Consider the following 17,270-nt stretch of genomic DNA (forward strand, 5'->3'; position numbering starts at 1 on the left):
CGCGCGCGTTCCTTTATTTGCATATTTTATCCCACAAATGAATACATTTTCAAAAAAGATAGTATCAGGGTTTGAGAAATAGTTCAGCAGTTAAGAGCACTGGCTGCTCTTCCAGAAGACCTTGGTTTAATTCCCAGCATCCACTTGGTGGCTCACAGTGGTCTATAAAGTCCCAGGAGGCCTGACCCCTTCCTTCTGGCCTCTGCAGACAGCACCAGTGCACAGGTGGCAGTGCCCAGACCACAAAATAAAAGACCAACATCAAATGAGCTGAGTACAGCGAACAGTCTTGACAAGCGGCTTCCTTCTCCCTGAGAACGCTGGCTGTCCTCACCACCAAACTGCGAACGTCCCAAGGTTCACATTCTCCACTAGCACAGGATTCTGCTGGGGATCATTAGCTACCAGGTGCTGGATGCAGTTCACGGAGTCTGATGACAACAACAGGCCCACAAGACACCCCACTGCGAAGCCTGTGGGTGCCCCTGAGCAGACAAAGGTACAAAGCAGAACACACCCTTGGCAAATGAACTTAGAAAACGTGACTGAAGACAGAGTGGGAAGGAGGGCATTGAGAGCAGGGAGCAGCTGTTTTTGTCATGCATGCCCCAGGAGGAAAAGGGATGACAAGCTCCCTGGGAGGGAGAGAGCCTGACCTTTGAGGAGGGCTGAAGGGAGAGAGACAGAGGAAAGAGTCACCTCATACCCTCCGTTCCCTTCCTACCCAAGAAACGGGTAGAATCATCCCAATTCATTCCAAGTCACCAGGACAGAAAAACAACCCAGCTGAAGAAGACCTCCGCCTGGAAGCAGGGCAGGCTAACACACTGGCATTCAGACACCTAAAGGGCTGGTCCCGTCGGGTCCTTCCTCCACATTTCTCACCAATGGAATGATGTTTGATTTTTTTTTTCCCCTCTTCGGTTTTCTGAGAAGGCCTTGAACTCACTGTATAGCCCTAGTTGGCATCAGAGACCCTCCTGCCTCCACCTCCTGACTTCCCAAATGATGGGGTTACACACCTGTTCCACCACATGCAGTTAACACATCAGGGAGGATCAAACCCAAGGCTGCCTCCATGTTACACACTTTCCCAGCTAAACTGCATGTTCAGCCCCCAGAATAATACCATTTTGTCCTGACTGTTTTAGATTTTGAAACTGCAGCCCTGCACAATGGCATCATAAAGGGGAAGAATGTAGCCTAGTGACTTAGCTCTTGCCCAGCAAGTTCAATTCCCAAAAAACAAAACAAACAAAACAAAACAAAAAAACAAAACACAAAAAAACATTTGGTCAATCCAAATAAAAATGGAAAATACAGGAATTAAACCAGTCACTTTTTTTTTTTTTTTAATTTTGAGACAAAGTCTCACCAGCCCAGACTGTCTCCCAACGCCACAAGTGGCTGGAGGGTGGCCTTGAACTCCTGACCCCTCTGTTTCTGCCACCGGTGTCGGGATGACAGAGGAGAGTCACCTTACTTGGATGCCTTAATTTGCTTCTGAATAGGGTCTTACAATTCACTATATGTCTCAGACTGGTCTTGAACTCACAGCAGTTCTGCCTTGGCCTCCCCAGTGAGATAAACATGTACACCCAGCTCAATTCATTTGGAAGTCCTGGGTATCTAGCTCAGGGTCTCCCTCCTGTCAGGCAAGGGTCATGCAGCTCAGCTGAAAGGCTGTGCTCAGAGATCCTGGGATGTGGTCACCTACTCTGCTATCCTTCCTTCTCCCATGTGAGCAGGCCCACTTTTCTTTCTTTTGAGGCACACGAGCCTAGAGAAAGATGCATTAAAACACCAGAACCCAGAAGTCACCCCTGTAATTCCAGGTCACCGGGAGGCTGCCGCAGACCTGTCTAGGCCACCGTATAGGACTGTCTCAAAAGAGCGAGCTGAGAGGACCCCCGAGAGGGCTCAGTGGGTAAAATGTGCTTGTGGCTTTGCCTGATGACCTGCCTGAGCTCAATCCCTAGGACCCACATGGTGGAAGGAACCAACGAAGCCCTGCCACTTATCCTCTGGCCCTACACACACCAGAGCACGCCGTCACCACCCAAACCCATTCCCATATTGTTTAAAACCGAGCTTGGGATGTGGTCCAGTGCTTGCTGGGGGCAACCTTCACCAGTAAGGAAGGAAAAAAAAAACCAAACAGAATAATCAGGTCTATGAATGAATTAATGAAGACTGTTTATTTTAAAGTATGTGTGTTGGATACGTTTGTACGTGTACATGTACATGCAGGTGTGTCAGGTGTGTGTGCATGGACGTGTATATGGGTGTCAAGGTCAGAGGTCAATGTTGGACGACTTCCTCAATCACTCTTCACTTTTATTTTTCTGGGACAGGGTCTCTCAGTGATTTTGCTAAGCTGACTGGCGAACAAGGACCCTGCCTGTCTCCAGCCCCTGTCAGTGTTGGGATTGCAGGTCTGCACCGACACGCCTACCTGGCTTTTTATGTGGGTCCTCTGGCTTGTGCGGCAAGCACTCTTCTCACTGAGTCATCTCCTCAGCCTCAGGAAGACTGTATTTAAAAACAGCCATCAGGAGCCGGGCCATGGTGGTGCACGCCTCTAATCCCAGCACTCGGGAGGCAGAGACAGGCAGATCTCTGTGAGTTGGAGACCAGCCTGGTCTACAAGAGCTAGTTCCTGTTACACAGAGAAACCCTGTCTCAAAAAAAAAAAATAAATAAAATAAAATAAAAAATAAAAAAAATTAAAAAGCCATCAGGGTGGTGACACCTGCCTTTGGTCCCAGAATTCAGGAGGTGGTGCAGGAGGATTTATGTAGACCAGCCTAGTCTACATAGTCATGTGGAGTGGGGGGCTGGAGAGATGGCTCAGCAGCTTAGAGTATTTGCTGCTTTTACAGAGGACTGGGGTTGAGTTCCCAGCATCCACGTAATAGCTCACAGGCGTTCTGAGTTCCAGGAGATCTGTTGCTGTCGTCTGACCTCCACAGGCACCAGGCATGTAAGTGATGCACACACATACATACAAAGATTCATGCACATATAATTTTTAAAAAGTGTGAAAAGATGCTGGGGCTGCCAGAGATCAGTCAGTATGTGTGTGAGGGTGTGTTCCCTGTGATCTCAGCCCTGGGCGTGGAGAAAGGATCCTGGGCTTCCCTGGTCAGCTAGTCCAGCCAGTTGGAGACTCCCAAGGTCACAGAGGGGGTCAGGGAGAGAGAGCAGAGACTCTGAGCTCATTTGGACAAGTGGCATCCCACAGTTTGCTGGTTTGCCCGCCTTTCCTATCTGTCCCAGGAGGTAGCGTCTCAGAGCAGCAACTGGAGCTGCCCAAACAAAGGGTGATGCCCCTGCCCCCCCCCCCCCCCCCCCCCACGTGGTGACTCAGCTGGGCAAGCAAACCAGCTGTCTCCTTTCATGAGTTAATGTCATTTGCTACCGAAAAACAAACAACAAAACCCCAAACAAAACACTGGAGGCCTAAGGGTACTAAAGAAGCAGCTGCTTGCTGTCGGCAAGCTGAAGGGTCAGGGCCCCTGTGTTCAGGAAAATACTCTGCGGTCCCCACCTTGGCTTTCCTTTAATGAGGGGGGGGGGGGACAAAAGAGGTCTCTAAGCAAAGAGAGAAAGAAACAGCACACGCCTGAAGGGGGAACATAAAATCTGCAGCTTCCGGTGCCACTGTGCTGGGGACTCATGTCTGTCCTTACTGAAGGCCTGTGGTGCTTGCCTTCTTGATTATTTGTTTGGTTTTGCCTATTATCACTGCGCCGGGGTGGGCGCCGGGGTGGGCGCCTGGATGCAGAGGTCAGAGGCATACAGTGGAACCTGTTCTCTCCCAGGTTTCAGGGATCAAATTTAGGTCCCTAGGCTTGCACAGCAAGAGCCTTGCCCTGCCCAACAAACTTGATAGCACTTGTTGTTTGAGACAAGGTTCTACACAGCCCAGGCTGGGTATGAACTCTTGCTATTTAGCTGAGAAGGGTCTTTCCTCCTGATCTCCTGCCTCCCGAATACCAACATTACAGACTTGGGCCACCATCCCAGTGTTTGAGTGCTAGAGGCCCCACAAGCTCCAGAAACTAGAAGGGCCTCTGGGAGCACAGTTGAGTTGATGAAGATGGCCTCCCCTCCTCTCCCAGCATTTTCTGTGTGAGCTGTCAATCAGCCACAGTCCTTGTGCCCATGTGCCTTTCTGCAAGAGGGCATGAGCCTCCAGGAAGATCCAAGTCAACAGCAGAAGTCAAATTGACCCTTTGTGTTCCTTTTTTGTATTTTACTCTCTCCCACAAATCGCATTAAGAAGAGAGCTAGGACCTACAGCTGTCTGTCCCCAGAGGCCCAGCTGGCTTTCCGGAAGACCACACTGCCAAGGGTAGACTGAAACTTCACTTCTCTTGGTGGAAAGTACCTTCTCCCATAGTCACTGCCCTCTGAGACTCCCAGGCGGCCCAAGAGCTGATGACCGGTGACTCTGGCATCTCAAGTTAGTAATTAGCAATCCAATTCAAAACAAAAACACCCCTCCCCATCCAGGGGCCTCTGTCCCTACATCAGATAGCGCTTGTCCAGGCTGAAGCTGTAGTCAGGTTGGCAGAGCGCTTGACTGGCGTGCACAAAGCCCTAGGTTCAACCCCCATAAACAAGACATGTAAGGCAGATGAAGGAAGACCAGTCCAAGGCAGCCCTGATTGTACAGACAATTTGAGGCCAGCTTGGGCTGCATTAGACCCTACCTCGAGAAAAAAAAAAAAAAAAAACCAGTCCCAGTGGCTAAGAGCACTCTTTCAGAGGATCCAGGTTCAGGTCCTCACACCCACATGGTGGTTCACTACCAGCTATAACTCCAGTTCCAGGCCATCTGGGCCTCTTCTGGCCTCTGTGGGAACCTACAAGACTCAGGCATTTGTTTTGTTTTTTGAGGCAGGGTTTCCCTGCGTAGTCCTGGCTGTCCTGGAACTCACTCTATAGACCAGGCTGGCCTCTGCCTCCTGAGTACTGGGACTAAAGGCGTGCACCACCGCATCCTGGTACAGACCTCAGTTTAAAGAACAGAACGAAAATGAAAACAAACAACAACAACAAAAAACTTTAAATAAACCTGTTATGCTCTTCCCTTGTTAATGAGTCTTTTATGAGCTAGGAAGATGGCTCAGTGGATAAAGGCACGTGCTGGCAGTCCTGAAAACCTGAGTTCGATCCCCGAGATCCACACAGTGGAAGGGAGACCTGATTCCCAAGAATTGTCAGCTGACCTCCAAATATCTACCAAGGCATGCATACACACATACACAAAAATAAATAAGTCAAAAATCCAATGAGTCTTGTTACTGGACGCTAGTCCGGTGCACCGTGTTGGGAAGGAATGGCAGCCAGTTCACCTTTCTACCCAACTCTGCACCATAGCTCCCTGGGCCCCAGTGGTGGTATCATGGCTGCCTCAGACTTTGCATAAATCGTCTCTTATTTCACCCCTGGGGTCTAGACCCCTACTGCATCCAATTTCCTCTCTGAAATATACACTGCTCACCCTTCGGAAGGAGGCAGGGAACGGGAGAATGTAACCACTAATTCAAACCAGAGAAGTCCAGGACACAGACTGGAAGCCCTTCTCATCCATCTATCTGCAAGCCCCCTTCCCTGGTGAGGATTCTGACTTGGCTACTTGACTCCCTGTTTCAAAGCCAGAGACCTAATCTTTCGACTCCCAAAAGATGAAACCTGTCTACATGGAAGGCGGTTCACCTTCACGATGTCTGCCCCCTCTAACCCAGCCTACCCCTACATTTCTTTGCTTAAGAAAAAGAAAAAAAAAGAAAATTGCAAAACCACATAGCCGAGGCCACCATCCCTGGATGAGACCACGCACAGCATCAGGTACCTCCCGACCCCTGTTCCCTTGCACCAGGGAGTAAAATCAATGTTTGTTTGCAGGGCTCCTCCTGCGGTGGAAGGAGAAGGAGGACCTGTGACTGACTGAGAGCTCCCTTGGGAGGAGTTGAAAGTCAGGGCTTGAAACAACTGACCACTTGTCACCACCACACTGTCAAATGTCCCCACAGCCACCCACAGCCAGCGAGGGGCTGTCACAGATGCCTGAGTATAGTGGCCAGTGTCAGTGGCCAGTCCCTGGTGTAGTGGTTCCGTTTCTCAACTGAGAATCTCTATTTTGCAAGCAAACAGCGGTTGTCCGTTTCCCAGCCAGTGGGTCAGTCTGAAAGGATTGGAGAGGTGGAACTTTCTCTGTTTGGTTAATGACGAGCTCCCAAACTTCTCAAAGCTGGCTGACCCAAGACCACAACCACGAACAACAGATACTGAAATGGAATAAAGAGAAAGGAAGGAAAGAACGAAAGAAAAGAAGAAAGGGAGTTAAAAGTAGGAATAAGGCTAGAAAGAAAGAATGGAGCAAGCGGATTCCTTCTCGAACTTGAGCCTAATTTCTTAAAATGTCCTTTCCCCTGCTACTTGTAGCTGTGATCCGGGGCCGCCTCTCAGGCTTTCCACCCTCATCCCGTCACTTCGGCTTCCAGCCCGCACTCACCCACCGCGGTGATGCGAAAGCCTCGGGGCGACCGCAGGGCTCGGCGCCTCCAGGCATCCCGCAGCACCTGTACACAGGGTTGGGGCGCTCGCACCAGCAGCACCCGGCGCTGCAGCCAGCCGAGGAAGGCGAGCCGTGAGGCGGCGTGTGCCAGGCGTTCGTTCCAGAAGCAGCGCGCGTTGGCACGGCGGAAGGCGCAGAAGAGCGCTCGGCCACCCCGCTTCTCTGTCGCCTGCCCAGCCTCCCGGGGGCTCAGCACCAGTGCCAGCGAGCCCGGCGCCAGTTGTACCGGCCGCGCCATACCGTCCGCCCGCGGGACCCGCGCTCACTGAGCCCGCACCTGCTGCCCCTGGAGCCGGCTGTGGGGGGCGGGGCCAGGGCGGGGCGCGGCTTCCCAGGGCGCCGCTGTCACTCCCGGGTCCCCCCAAGCAACTAGAAGAGACTGGACATCCTCCACCCGCAGGGCAGAGAGGACCCAGGTCGAGAGTGGGAGGTGACCCAGGTTTGAGCCTCTGCTCTGCTCCTGACCTATCAAGCAAGTTCTCTGGTCTTTGCTGAGAGATGAGGAGACCGTCCAGGTCTAAGTACTCTGAGGACCCACTCATCCGTGGCTTTCTGAAGTTCTAGGGTTTGTTTCCTCTCCTAACGTGTCCCATTCTTTTGAGGATTTTGAGGAAAGCAGGGATGGAGAGGTGCCACCCTAATGGCGAGAGGCAGTGGCGAAATCGTGGGACCCGGCCCTGATTAGGATCTGGGGGTTCTGAGATGACACTCTGTCCTTATCGCTCTGCAGGGGCAGATCACGGGCTTTCCTAGTTCACCCTTTGGGGCTCCTGGGCCATGACAAACAGGCCCTACTGGAATTTAGGTCCTGGGCCCCAAGGAAAAGGATCTATTGAAAGAACAGCCTTGGAAAAAGGACAGGATAGGCATTAGCCTTAGCACCAAAACTCAGTACTATAAGGAGGAAGGTGCTTTGGCAAGATCTGAGGGTCATTCCAGAGTTCTCACTTCCCTATCAATCATCAATGTCTCTTTCCTCCTCGCCTTCTGCCGATGAGACCCTCATAATCCCCTTACCTCAGTCCCCCAAACCCTGGGATTACAAGCATATGCCACCACGCCTAACCTTACAACTACAATAATGAGATAATCCATGCTCTGTCCATTGTAAATACACCGTAAATCACAGATAGTATAAATAACAATGCCCAGTTAACCCTATTAACTATTGCAGACTAAAAAGTGAAAAATACCACACATGACATGTACAAAATCGCCTTCAGGCTTTGTGTAAGGGGAATGAACATGAATCACGGGAATTGCGTGCAAGATGCCAGCATCTGAAAAAAAATCTGAATTCTGGCCCCAAGCATCTTGGATACAGTTATATCTCATGCATGCACGTGTGTGTGTGCGCGCGCGCGCGCGCGCGCATGTTCAAGTTTGAGTGCGAGTATGTGTGTGCTATGGTGCATGTTCCAACGTCGGTGCCAGTTCTGACCTCCCGCATGAGGGAGGGTTGTTTGTTTTGCCACTCTGTGCTGCAGGCTTCCTGACCTAAGAGCTCCCAGGATTTCTCCTGTCTCCACCTCCCAGCTCCCCAAGAAGTACAGGACCACTAGGAGTACAGACTATTGTAGATTATACACATATTACATATGTGCTATTCTGCCTCGGTTTACATGGGCTTCAGGAATGCAAACTCAGCTTTTACCCATTGAGCTCTCTCCTCAGTTGTTAGCTAGTTGTCTGATCCCTAGTCTGGGGCTAAAACTTCCATTTGCCTGAGTAAAGGTGGAAAGTAGTTCTTAATTTAACTGACGATCTTGTTCTGTGCTGCCCCTGATGTCCACTGGGGCTAGCCACCTTCTCTTTAACCTTGGGAAAAGATTCATCCGGTACATTGGGGAAAAAAATGAAAAAAAAACCCGAAGTCTAGTCCAAGGTCACTGCCGTTTCTCAAGAGCTACTGAAGGAGCAAAAATGAAGGCATTTTGCTGGGCAGTGGTGGCACATGCCTTTAATCCCAGCACTTGGGAGGCAGAGGCAAGTGGATCTTTGTGAGTTCGAGGCCAACATAGTCTACAAGATCTAGCTCCAGGACAGGCTCCAAAGCTACAGAGAAACCCTGTCTCAAAAAACAAAAACAAAATAAAAAAATGAAGGCATTACATTGTTTAAATAAATAAACAAACAGATAAAAAGTAGTGTGCCCTAGTCACATAGCAATTGTCTGACTTAACGTCGTACCAGCCAAGTCAGGCTACTGGCAAATAGATCTGACTTCATCTTCAGTTCTCCCTCCCTCCCTCCCTCCCTCCCTCCCTCCCTCCCTCCCTCCCTCCCTCCCTCCCTCTCCCTCTCTCTCTCTCTCTCTCTCTCTCTCTTTGTTTTCTTTTCTTTTTTTTTTTCTTTTTTGAGACATGGTTTCCCTGTGTAGAACCTAGCTGTCCTGGAACCTCTCTCTCTGCTGACCAGGTTGGTTTCGGAACTCACAGAGATCCGCCTGCCTCTGCCTCCCGAGTGCTGGGATTAAAGGCATGCGCCGCCACGGCCCGGGTACCCTGTTATACTCTTTATTACATTGTTTTACAGCAAGTTTGTCCTTCATCATGAAACGCAGGAAGGAGGTGTCTTGAGCATCTTTTATCCTCTCTGTAAGAATCAGGGTAGAGAAGATGCTCCAGGCAGGAGGCTCCACAGGAGACAGTTCCCCTGAGATCCCAGCTCCTGGATTGAGGTAGCTCATTTTCTCAGGGGTTTGCAGGTCAACATTGGGATGCCAGGCCCAGCTCTCCACCCACTGCCGTAGAAGTGTGAGGTTAAACATGCTCTTTCCTTTCAAGTTCTAAAGTGCTCTCTCTCGCTCTCTCTGTGTGTGTAAAGGTTTATCTGATTAAAAAAAAACAACTATGATTTATCTGTACCTCACAAAAGAATTTTGATTACTTCTCAGCTTCTGGGGCCCTGGACGGGCTATGACCCCAGCTTCTCTTCAGGAAGTAATATTTCAGGCTCTGAAACCTGCCTGCTTACCCTCATCTTAGTAGTGTGGTGGAGGGGTGTTCATCACACACGGTTAAGGAGTTTACAACTTTCATAGATCTGAGTCCAGGAAGGCCAGCTGTGCTGCCCAGACTTGTTCTCTGGAGAGTCAGAGCCCAGCCCTGTCTGCCCCACTGCAGTGGTCCCCATCCCCCCCCACTGCCCATCGATGGTCTGCCCACTGCAGTGGTCCCCATCCCCCCACTGCACATCGATGGACTGCCCACTGCAGTGGTCCCCACCCCATCCCCCCCACTGCCCATCGATGGTCTGCCCACTACAGTGGTCCCATCACCCCCACTGCCCATCAACGGTCTGCCCACAACAGTGGTCCCCACCCCATCCCTCCCACTGCTTATCAACGGTCTGCCCACTGCAGTGGTCCCCACCCCATCCCCCCCACTGCCCATCAACGGTTTGCCCACTACAGTGGTTCCCCCCTACCCTACCCCCACTGTCCATTGATGGTCTGCCACTGCAGTGGTCCCCATCCCACCACTGCCCATCGATGGTCTGCCCACTGCAGTGGTCCCCACCCCAACCCCACCACTACCCATCGACGGTCTGCCCACTGTAGTGGTCCCCATCTCCCCCACTGCCCATTGATGGTCTGCCCACTGCAGTGGTCACTCCCTCATCACTTCCCATCGATAGCCTCTAGTCACGAAAAATTATTTCTAAGCTAAAAACCTGGAGTTAAATTAGTGTGCCTCTTTGCCAATAAAACTTTGTATTGGTTATGCACTCCCAATGGTTGCTTCTGTAGGCTGCATTGAATGGAGAATACAACCTAAGGTCTGCAGAGCCCCAGTCTGAGACCTTGAACTCTGTTGTATTCTCCATTCAATGCAGCCTACAGAAGCAACCATAGGGAGATCATAAATAATGCAGAGAGGAACTATCTCTGTTCCTGCTTCTTTCCACGTTTGAGCCTCCAGCTAGCAGGTTAGCGTCTGTTCAATCACATGCCTGTCAAGGGGGAGACCAATTAGTGACATTTTCAATGCGACGGGTGTTTCCTTACATCAAGGCAAAGATCAGCATCTCACATTACCCCAATTTGAGGTCACAAGAGTGACCTGAATTAGACTCAAACCAGAGTTTAAACAGTAAAGGGTAGTAGCTCTTTTACCAACCCACAGTACTCCCAGACTCTTAGCAACACTTGCAGGACACGGAGCAACAGGACAGGGGTAAACAGTTAATCGCTCAGATTCCCTAGGTAAGAACAATTGTCTGTTTCCAGCTGAGCTTCCTCAGCAGCATGGACAGCCACCATTCTCCCCGCAGCAGAGTAGCAGTCAGTGAGCATTCTCCCCATGAACCTTAGCAGGGACCTGCAGCCAAGGGACAGCAAATTCTCAAGCCATGGTTCTTTTTTTATAATTTATTTTATTTTTATTTTATGTGCACTGGTGTTTTGCCTGCATGAATGTCTGTGTGAGGGAGTTAGACAGGTGTGAACTGCCATGTGGGTGCTGGGAAATGAACCCAGGTTCTTTGGAAGAGCAGCCAGTGCTCTTAACCTCTGAGCCAACTCTCCAGCCCTGCCATATTTCTTATAATTAAGATTTTCTTTGGCTTGAGGTGGGACAGTATATTTGTAAGCAGCCTGAATTTATGTTAGGTTATCTGAAAATATACTGAAAGCAATTTTATGTGCATATTAAAGTATTTTAATAGGATAAAAAATGTGAGTTTGTTTTGTTTTATTTCAGACAGGGTCTATGTAGCCCCGACTGCCCTGAAACTCACTATGTAGACCAGGCTGGCCTGCAACTCACAGAGATCCACCTGCCTCTACCTCCTCTACCTCCAGAGTGTTGGAATTAAAGAGGTGTGCCACCACACCTAACAGTTTACTAAAATTCTGTGGTGGATCAAAGATAACAAAAATTAAAAATTGGGAGATTTGGTGATTTGGATAAGAATAGACTCTGCCGGGCAGTGGCAGCATACACCTTTAATTCCAGCACTCAGGAGGCAGAGGCAGGTGAATCTCTTGAGTTCGAAGCCAGTCTGGTCTACAAGAGCTAGTTCTAGGACAGCTAGGGTTGTTACATAGAGAAACCCTCTCTCAGAAAAAAAGAAAAGAAAAGAAAAAAGAATAGACCCCATAGGTTCATATATTTGAATGCTTAGTCACCAGGGAGTGGTCTTGTTAGAGGAAGTGTGTCACTGGGGTTTGAGGTTTCAAAGCTTAGGCCAGGTTCATTCTCTCCCCCTCCCCCTTATAGATCAGGATATAGCTCTCAGCTACCTCTCCAGCACCAGGCCTGCCTGCCTGTGGCCAGGCTCCCTGCGGCCAGGCTCCCTGCCATGATCCTGGACTACATATCTGAAACTGTAAGCCATCCCCAGTTAAATGCTTTCTTTTATTAGAGTTGCTCTGGTCATGCTGTTTCTACACAGCAATAGAACACTGGCTAAGACCGGGCTGGGGACATGGCTTGGCAGTTAAGAGCACTGGCTACTCAAAGGACTGAGTTTGGATCCCAGAATTCATTCACACCAGGTGGCTCACAACCACCTGTAACCCCAATGTCCCCTTCTAGCCTCAGAGGGCAACAGAGACATGTTGTTGGGAGCTGTGAACCCCCAGATCCTAAATTTCTTGTAAATTTTTCCTCTGCTCTGAGACAGCCTGCAGCTGCTCTGAGCACGAGACCCTCGAGACCCTAGGGAGTCCCTGATGGCAGGGGAGTGGTTTCTGGTGCGTTTGGCTGGGGCATGGCTATCAGTTAAGGATCCCTATATAGGCGGCTCTGGTACACAATAAAGGGGGCATTCTGGCATCAAGGATGACCCGTGTCTCTGTCTGTGAGTCTTTGTGTGTTTCAATCTCCAGCCCCTTGCCCAGTTCACAAACTGTATGGTAGCGCATGGAACGCAGACGGGCATGGTGCGCTAGAGCATGTGACATGCACTCAAATAGACATATACACAAACAAACAAACAAACCCCACATAATATTGGAAACTGAAGAGCGATTCACACTATTTGGAGGTGGATTATTTGTTTATTTGTTATTTATTGAAGGGTATGCAATGGCTGCCTTTAGAACTCATTATGTAGCCCAGGCTAAAGGGGAGCATTTTTGTGACAGGGTTTTATGAAAGCCAGAATGGCCTCAAATTTGCCATATAGTCGAAGATGAACTTTTTTTCCCCTAAGGACACTCTTTTTATTAGGAGTTACATGCGTGAGTTGAAAGTCATTCTCTGCTACATAGCACTTTTGAGGCCAGCCTAGGCTACATGAGACCCTGCATTCCCCCCCCCCCCCTACAAACTCAGTATGGATTATTGATTGGAGAAGGAGGGGCTGGTGTTTTCATCTATCTACCCAGCCCGCCGGGCTTCACTTGACATTCCACATCCGCGTTCACGCAGACAACTGTGGTTAAACTCAGTGGGCCACAAAACGAAAAGACAAGAACATACAAAAGAAACTTGTGGGAAAGGGTGGGGAGGTTGATGGGGCTGGGAGCTAGGACAGGGTAGGGGTGAGAGTAATCAGGTGTGTGCTAGCTCTACCTAATGGGCCACACCTGCGCCTGCGCTTGTTCACAGCACCGGGGTTAGCTGGCTGACGACCAACTGCACCTCTAGTTCCACGGTCTCTGGCGCCCTCCGCTGGTCACCTGTATACTTGTGAGCATAAACTCATGGAAGGCAAATTTACCTACACATACATGAGTAAATAAATCTTGCTTGTTGGTTGGTTGGTTTTTGTTTTTCAAGACACAGTTTCTCTGTGTAGCCCTGGCTGTCCTGGAACTTGCTCTGTAGACCAGGCTGGCCTTGAACCCGTACAGATCCACCTGCCTCTGCCTCGAGTGCTGGGATTAAAGCACAACAGCAGCATGGTGTTTGGTCCTTTTCCCTCTTCATGCTCTTGCCAGAGGAAGACAATGCCGGTTGTGCTTCAGGAAGCCACTATGAGACTCACTGTGTAGACCAGGTTAGCCTCCAACTATAAAGATCCACCTGCCTCTTTCTCCCAAATGCTTGAATTTAATGTGTGTGCCGTCACACCTGGATTGCATCCACTGAACTCTGATACACTGACCCTTTGTTAGATTCCTATCCCTTATGGGGACAGGGACAGTTTATGCCTTTGGCCCTGTTTTTAGGTACATTGACAGAGCAACAGCTATTTCTAATTGCAATAAAGATGCATATCTGACTTCATAATCTCAGCAAGGGCATCCAAGGAAACGATGGCTACCTTTATGAATTTCTATCCTATCCAAGCAGATAAAGACTGTCTCCAAGGAAACTGGCTTGCTGTTTATTGAAGGAGAAATCTTTGCAGGCATGGTGACAAAATGTCTGCAATGCTGGTACTTGAGAGACAGAGGCAGGATGATCAGCTTTAATTGTTTTGCTTTTAAGTCACCCTCAACTTGAGACCCTGTCTCAAAAAAAGCAAAACTTTTTTTTTTAAATGACTGCATAAGAGACACACTGTCTGGAACAAAGGTTTTGTTTTTTAGGTTTTTCGAGACAGGGTTTCTCTGTAGCTTTGGAGCCTATCCTGGAACTAGCTCTTGTAGACCAGGCTGGCCTCAAACTCACAGAGATCCACCTGCCTCTGCCTCCTGAGTGCTGGGATTAAAGGTGTGCGCCACCACCGCCTGGCGGAACAAAGTTTTTTTTTTTTTAATTTATTTATTTATTATGTATACAATATTCCGTCTATGTGTATGCCTGCAGGCCAGAAAAGGGCACCAGACCCCATTACAGATGGTTGTGAGCCACCATGTGGTTGCTGGGAATTGAACTCAGGACCTTTGGAAGAGCAGGCAATGCTCTTAACCTCTGAGCCATCTCTCCAGCCCCCGGAACAAAGGTTTTTAGCTATGTCAGTGACACAGCACTTTAGACCCCAAGGACCTGGGTTTGGTCTGCAGCACAATTCTCCAAAGGGTTTCTGTATACAAGTGTTCTGCCTGCATGTATGTCTAAACACCATGGGCAACCCACCAGGATAGGTGCTAAGAATTGAACCCTGGTCCTTTGCAAGAGCAACACTTTTTTACTCTTAGACAGGAAGCCAACTCTACAGCCCTTCCTCCCTTTTTAAACTTTTATGTGTAAGTCGTTTTGCCTGTATATGTGTCTCTGTACCATGTGCATGTCTGGTGCCCAGGGAGGCAAATGAGGGCATCGGATCCCCTGGGACTGGAGTTAGAGATGGTTGTGAACTGCCATGTGAGTACTGGGAATCAAACCCAGGTTCTCTGGAACAGAAGCCAGGGCTCTTAAACTGATGAACCATCTCCTTAGCCCTTCAGTGCCATACACTGTTACAATCTCAGCACTCAAGAATTAGAGACAGGGGCTGGAGAGATGGCTCAGAGGTTAAGAGCATTGCCTGCTCTTCCAAAGGTCCTGAGTTCAATTCCCAGCAACCACATGGTGGCTCACAACCATCTGTAATGGGGTCTGGTGCCCTCTTCTGGCGTGCAGCACACACACAGACAGAATATTGTATACATAATAAGTAAATAAATATTTTTTTAAAAAAGAATTAGAGACAGTGGGGATGGGGTAAAGTGGTGCACGTCTTTAATCCCAGCACTCGGGAGGCAGAGGCAGGCGGATCTGAGTTCGAGGCAGCCTGGTCTATGAGTTCCAGGACAGCCAGGGCTGTTACACAGAGAAACCCTGTATGGGGTGAGGATTTAGAGGCAAGAGATCAAGCTTGAGGTCAAGCTTCAGAGACCCTAACCTCAAAGAATTACATTTGTTAGCTAGCAGATTGAAATGGGAGTGCTGCTGAAATTGTATGGAATACAATTATCTGGAGACACTCAGGGTCCCAGGCTCTGAAGAGTGAAATTTGGGCAAGCCTTAGGACAGAGGTAAGTGCTGAAGGCTAGTGTCAGGACTGGGGAAAGCTCACTGTATCCCAAATTCAAATGCTTAAAGTGATAGTCACCAGTGACGGTCACCCAGGTCTTTTCCAGAAATCGCTCATCTCCTGGAAACAGTTTGAGAGGTGAGTATCTCCTGCATTTTGGAAACTGGTAGAAAGCCTCAGATAAGGTGACAGGCGACAGCTTCAGCAAACGGCACAGGCAAGACCCAAGGCTCATGGGAGGAGGATTCCAAGTAGATTTTCCTTTAATTAAATATTTATGTTTTAGGCAGAAATGGCAAGGGTGTGTGGTTAGCCTGGCTTATAATTTTTTATGCATCTAATAAACAAAATGAATGGCCATTAAATATTAATCTTACATGCTAGAAGTAAATTCTCTTCATTTCCTGATTAAAGTAAAACAGAAGGCAGTAAAAGCCAGTAAGGTGCACACAGACACAAGATCTAATAGACAGGGTGGGAAGCCAGGCTCAGCAAGGGCTGTATTTACACTATACAGACATCAGGGGCTGTGAGGTGCCATGTATCTGGTGGCCACAAAGACACATATCTGAGAGTTACAATCTGACTGAAAGCTTATTGATAAGAGGACCATCACCTTTGCAAATTCTAACACGACCTTGCAAATGACAACCTGTCATAGAAAGCTACTTCAAGGGTAATACATTATTGGTTTATCTGAAGCCTGGAAACAGATTGATCACAAACCTGCATGGTGATGCACGCCTTTAGTCCTAGCACTCAGGAGCTCGAGGCCAGCCTGGTCTAGAACAGCCAGGGCTACACAGAGAAATCATGTCCCTCACCAAAAAAAAAAAAGATCATGAAACATGTAAAATCATTCATATTTATGTTTATTTTTTGATTCTATTTATGTTGAGCAATGTATGTAAATATAAATTTTCTTCATATTCCAACATAACTTAAGCTAACTTGTTGGGTTTTTTTAATACCCTTTTTGGGCTCTTTTTGTTCCTTGCTCTTTTTGGGGGAGGCCCACCACCCAACACCCTAATAAATCACACACGGAGGCTTATTCTTAGTTATGAATGCCTGGCCTTAGCTTGGCTTGTTGCTAGCCAGCTTTTCTGAAATTATCCTGACTACCTTTGCATCTGGGTTTTACCTTTTCTTACTTATGTCTTATTTCCACTCTCATGCCATGGCTGGCTGGGTGGCCCCGTGTCCTCCTCCCCTGTTCTCTCCTTGCTCCTCTTCCTCATTTTTTTCCTCCTACTTCTCTCTGCTTGTGAGCCCCACCTCTCCTTGCTCCTGCCTCGCTATTGGCCATTCAAGTTCTTTATTAGCCTATCTGGTGTTTTAGACAGAGAATCACAGCTTCACAGAGTTAAACAAATGCAGCATACACAGAAGTAACACACGCTTAAATCATTAAACAAACGTCACACAGCATAAACAAAAGTAACACACCTTAAAACAATATTCCCCAACACTAGCTCATTCAGCTCAAGGTCCTTTCATGTTTAAGGTCCTTCAAGGTATCTCAGTTTGGGTGTCTGTTGCTGTAAAGAGACACCACGACCGCGGAAACTCTTAGAAAGGAGCAGATTTAGGCGGACAGTTTCAGAGGTTTAGTCCATTATCATTATGGCACATGGGGGTGTGCAGGCAGACATGGTGCTGGTTATATCTTGATCAGAAGGCAACAGGAAGTGGCCTGGGACACTGGGTGTGGCTTGAGCATATATGGGACCTCAAAGCCCACCCCACAGTAACACACTACTCCATACATACACACCTACTCTAACAAAGCCACACATCCTAATAGTGCCATTCCCCGTGAGCTTTT

The 17,270-nt window shown here is 48.7% G+C and overlaps 1 protein-coding gene across 1 annotated transcript in view; it reads right to left on the bottom strand.

Annotated features, from left to right (window-relative positions):
* The window catches only part of Stox1 (storkhead box 1), a 56,350-nt gene extending 49,523 nt beyond the window's left edge, over positions 1-6,827 (bottom strand). Inside the window, exon 1 of the mRNA XM_038344166.1 lies at positions 6,527-6,827. Within this exon, the coding sequence (XP_038200094.1) occupies positions 6,527-6,827 (301 nt within the window). The remainder of the gene's footprint in view (positions 1-6,526) is intronic.
* Between the last annotated feature and the right edge of the window lie 10,443 nt (positions 6,828-17,270).

This window comes from Arvicola amphibius, chromosome 9, assembly GCF_903992535.2.
Source record: "Arvicola amphibius chromosome 9, mArvAmp1.2, whole genome shotgun sequence".
NCBI lineage: Eukaryota > Metazoa > Chordata > Mammalia > Rodentia > Cricetidae > Arvicola > Arvicola amphibius.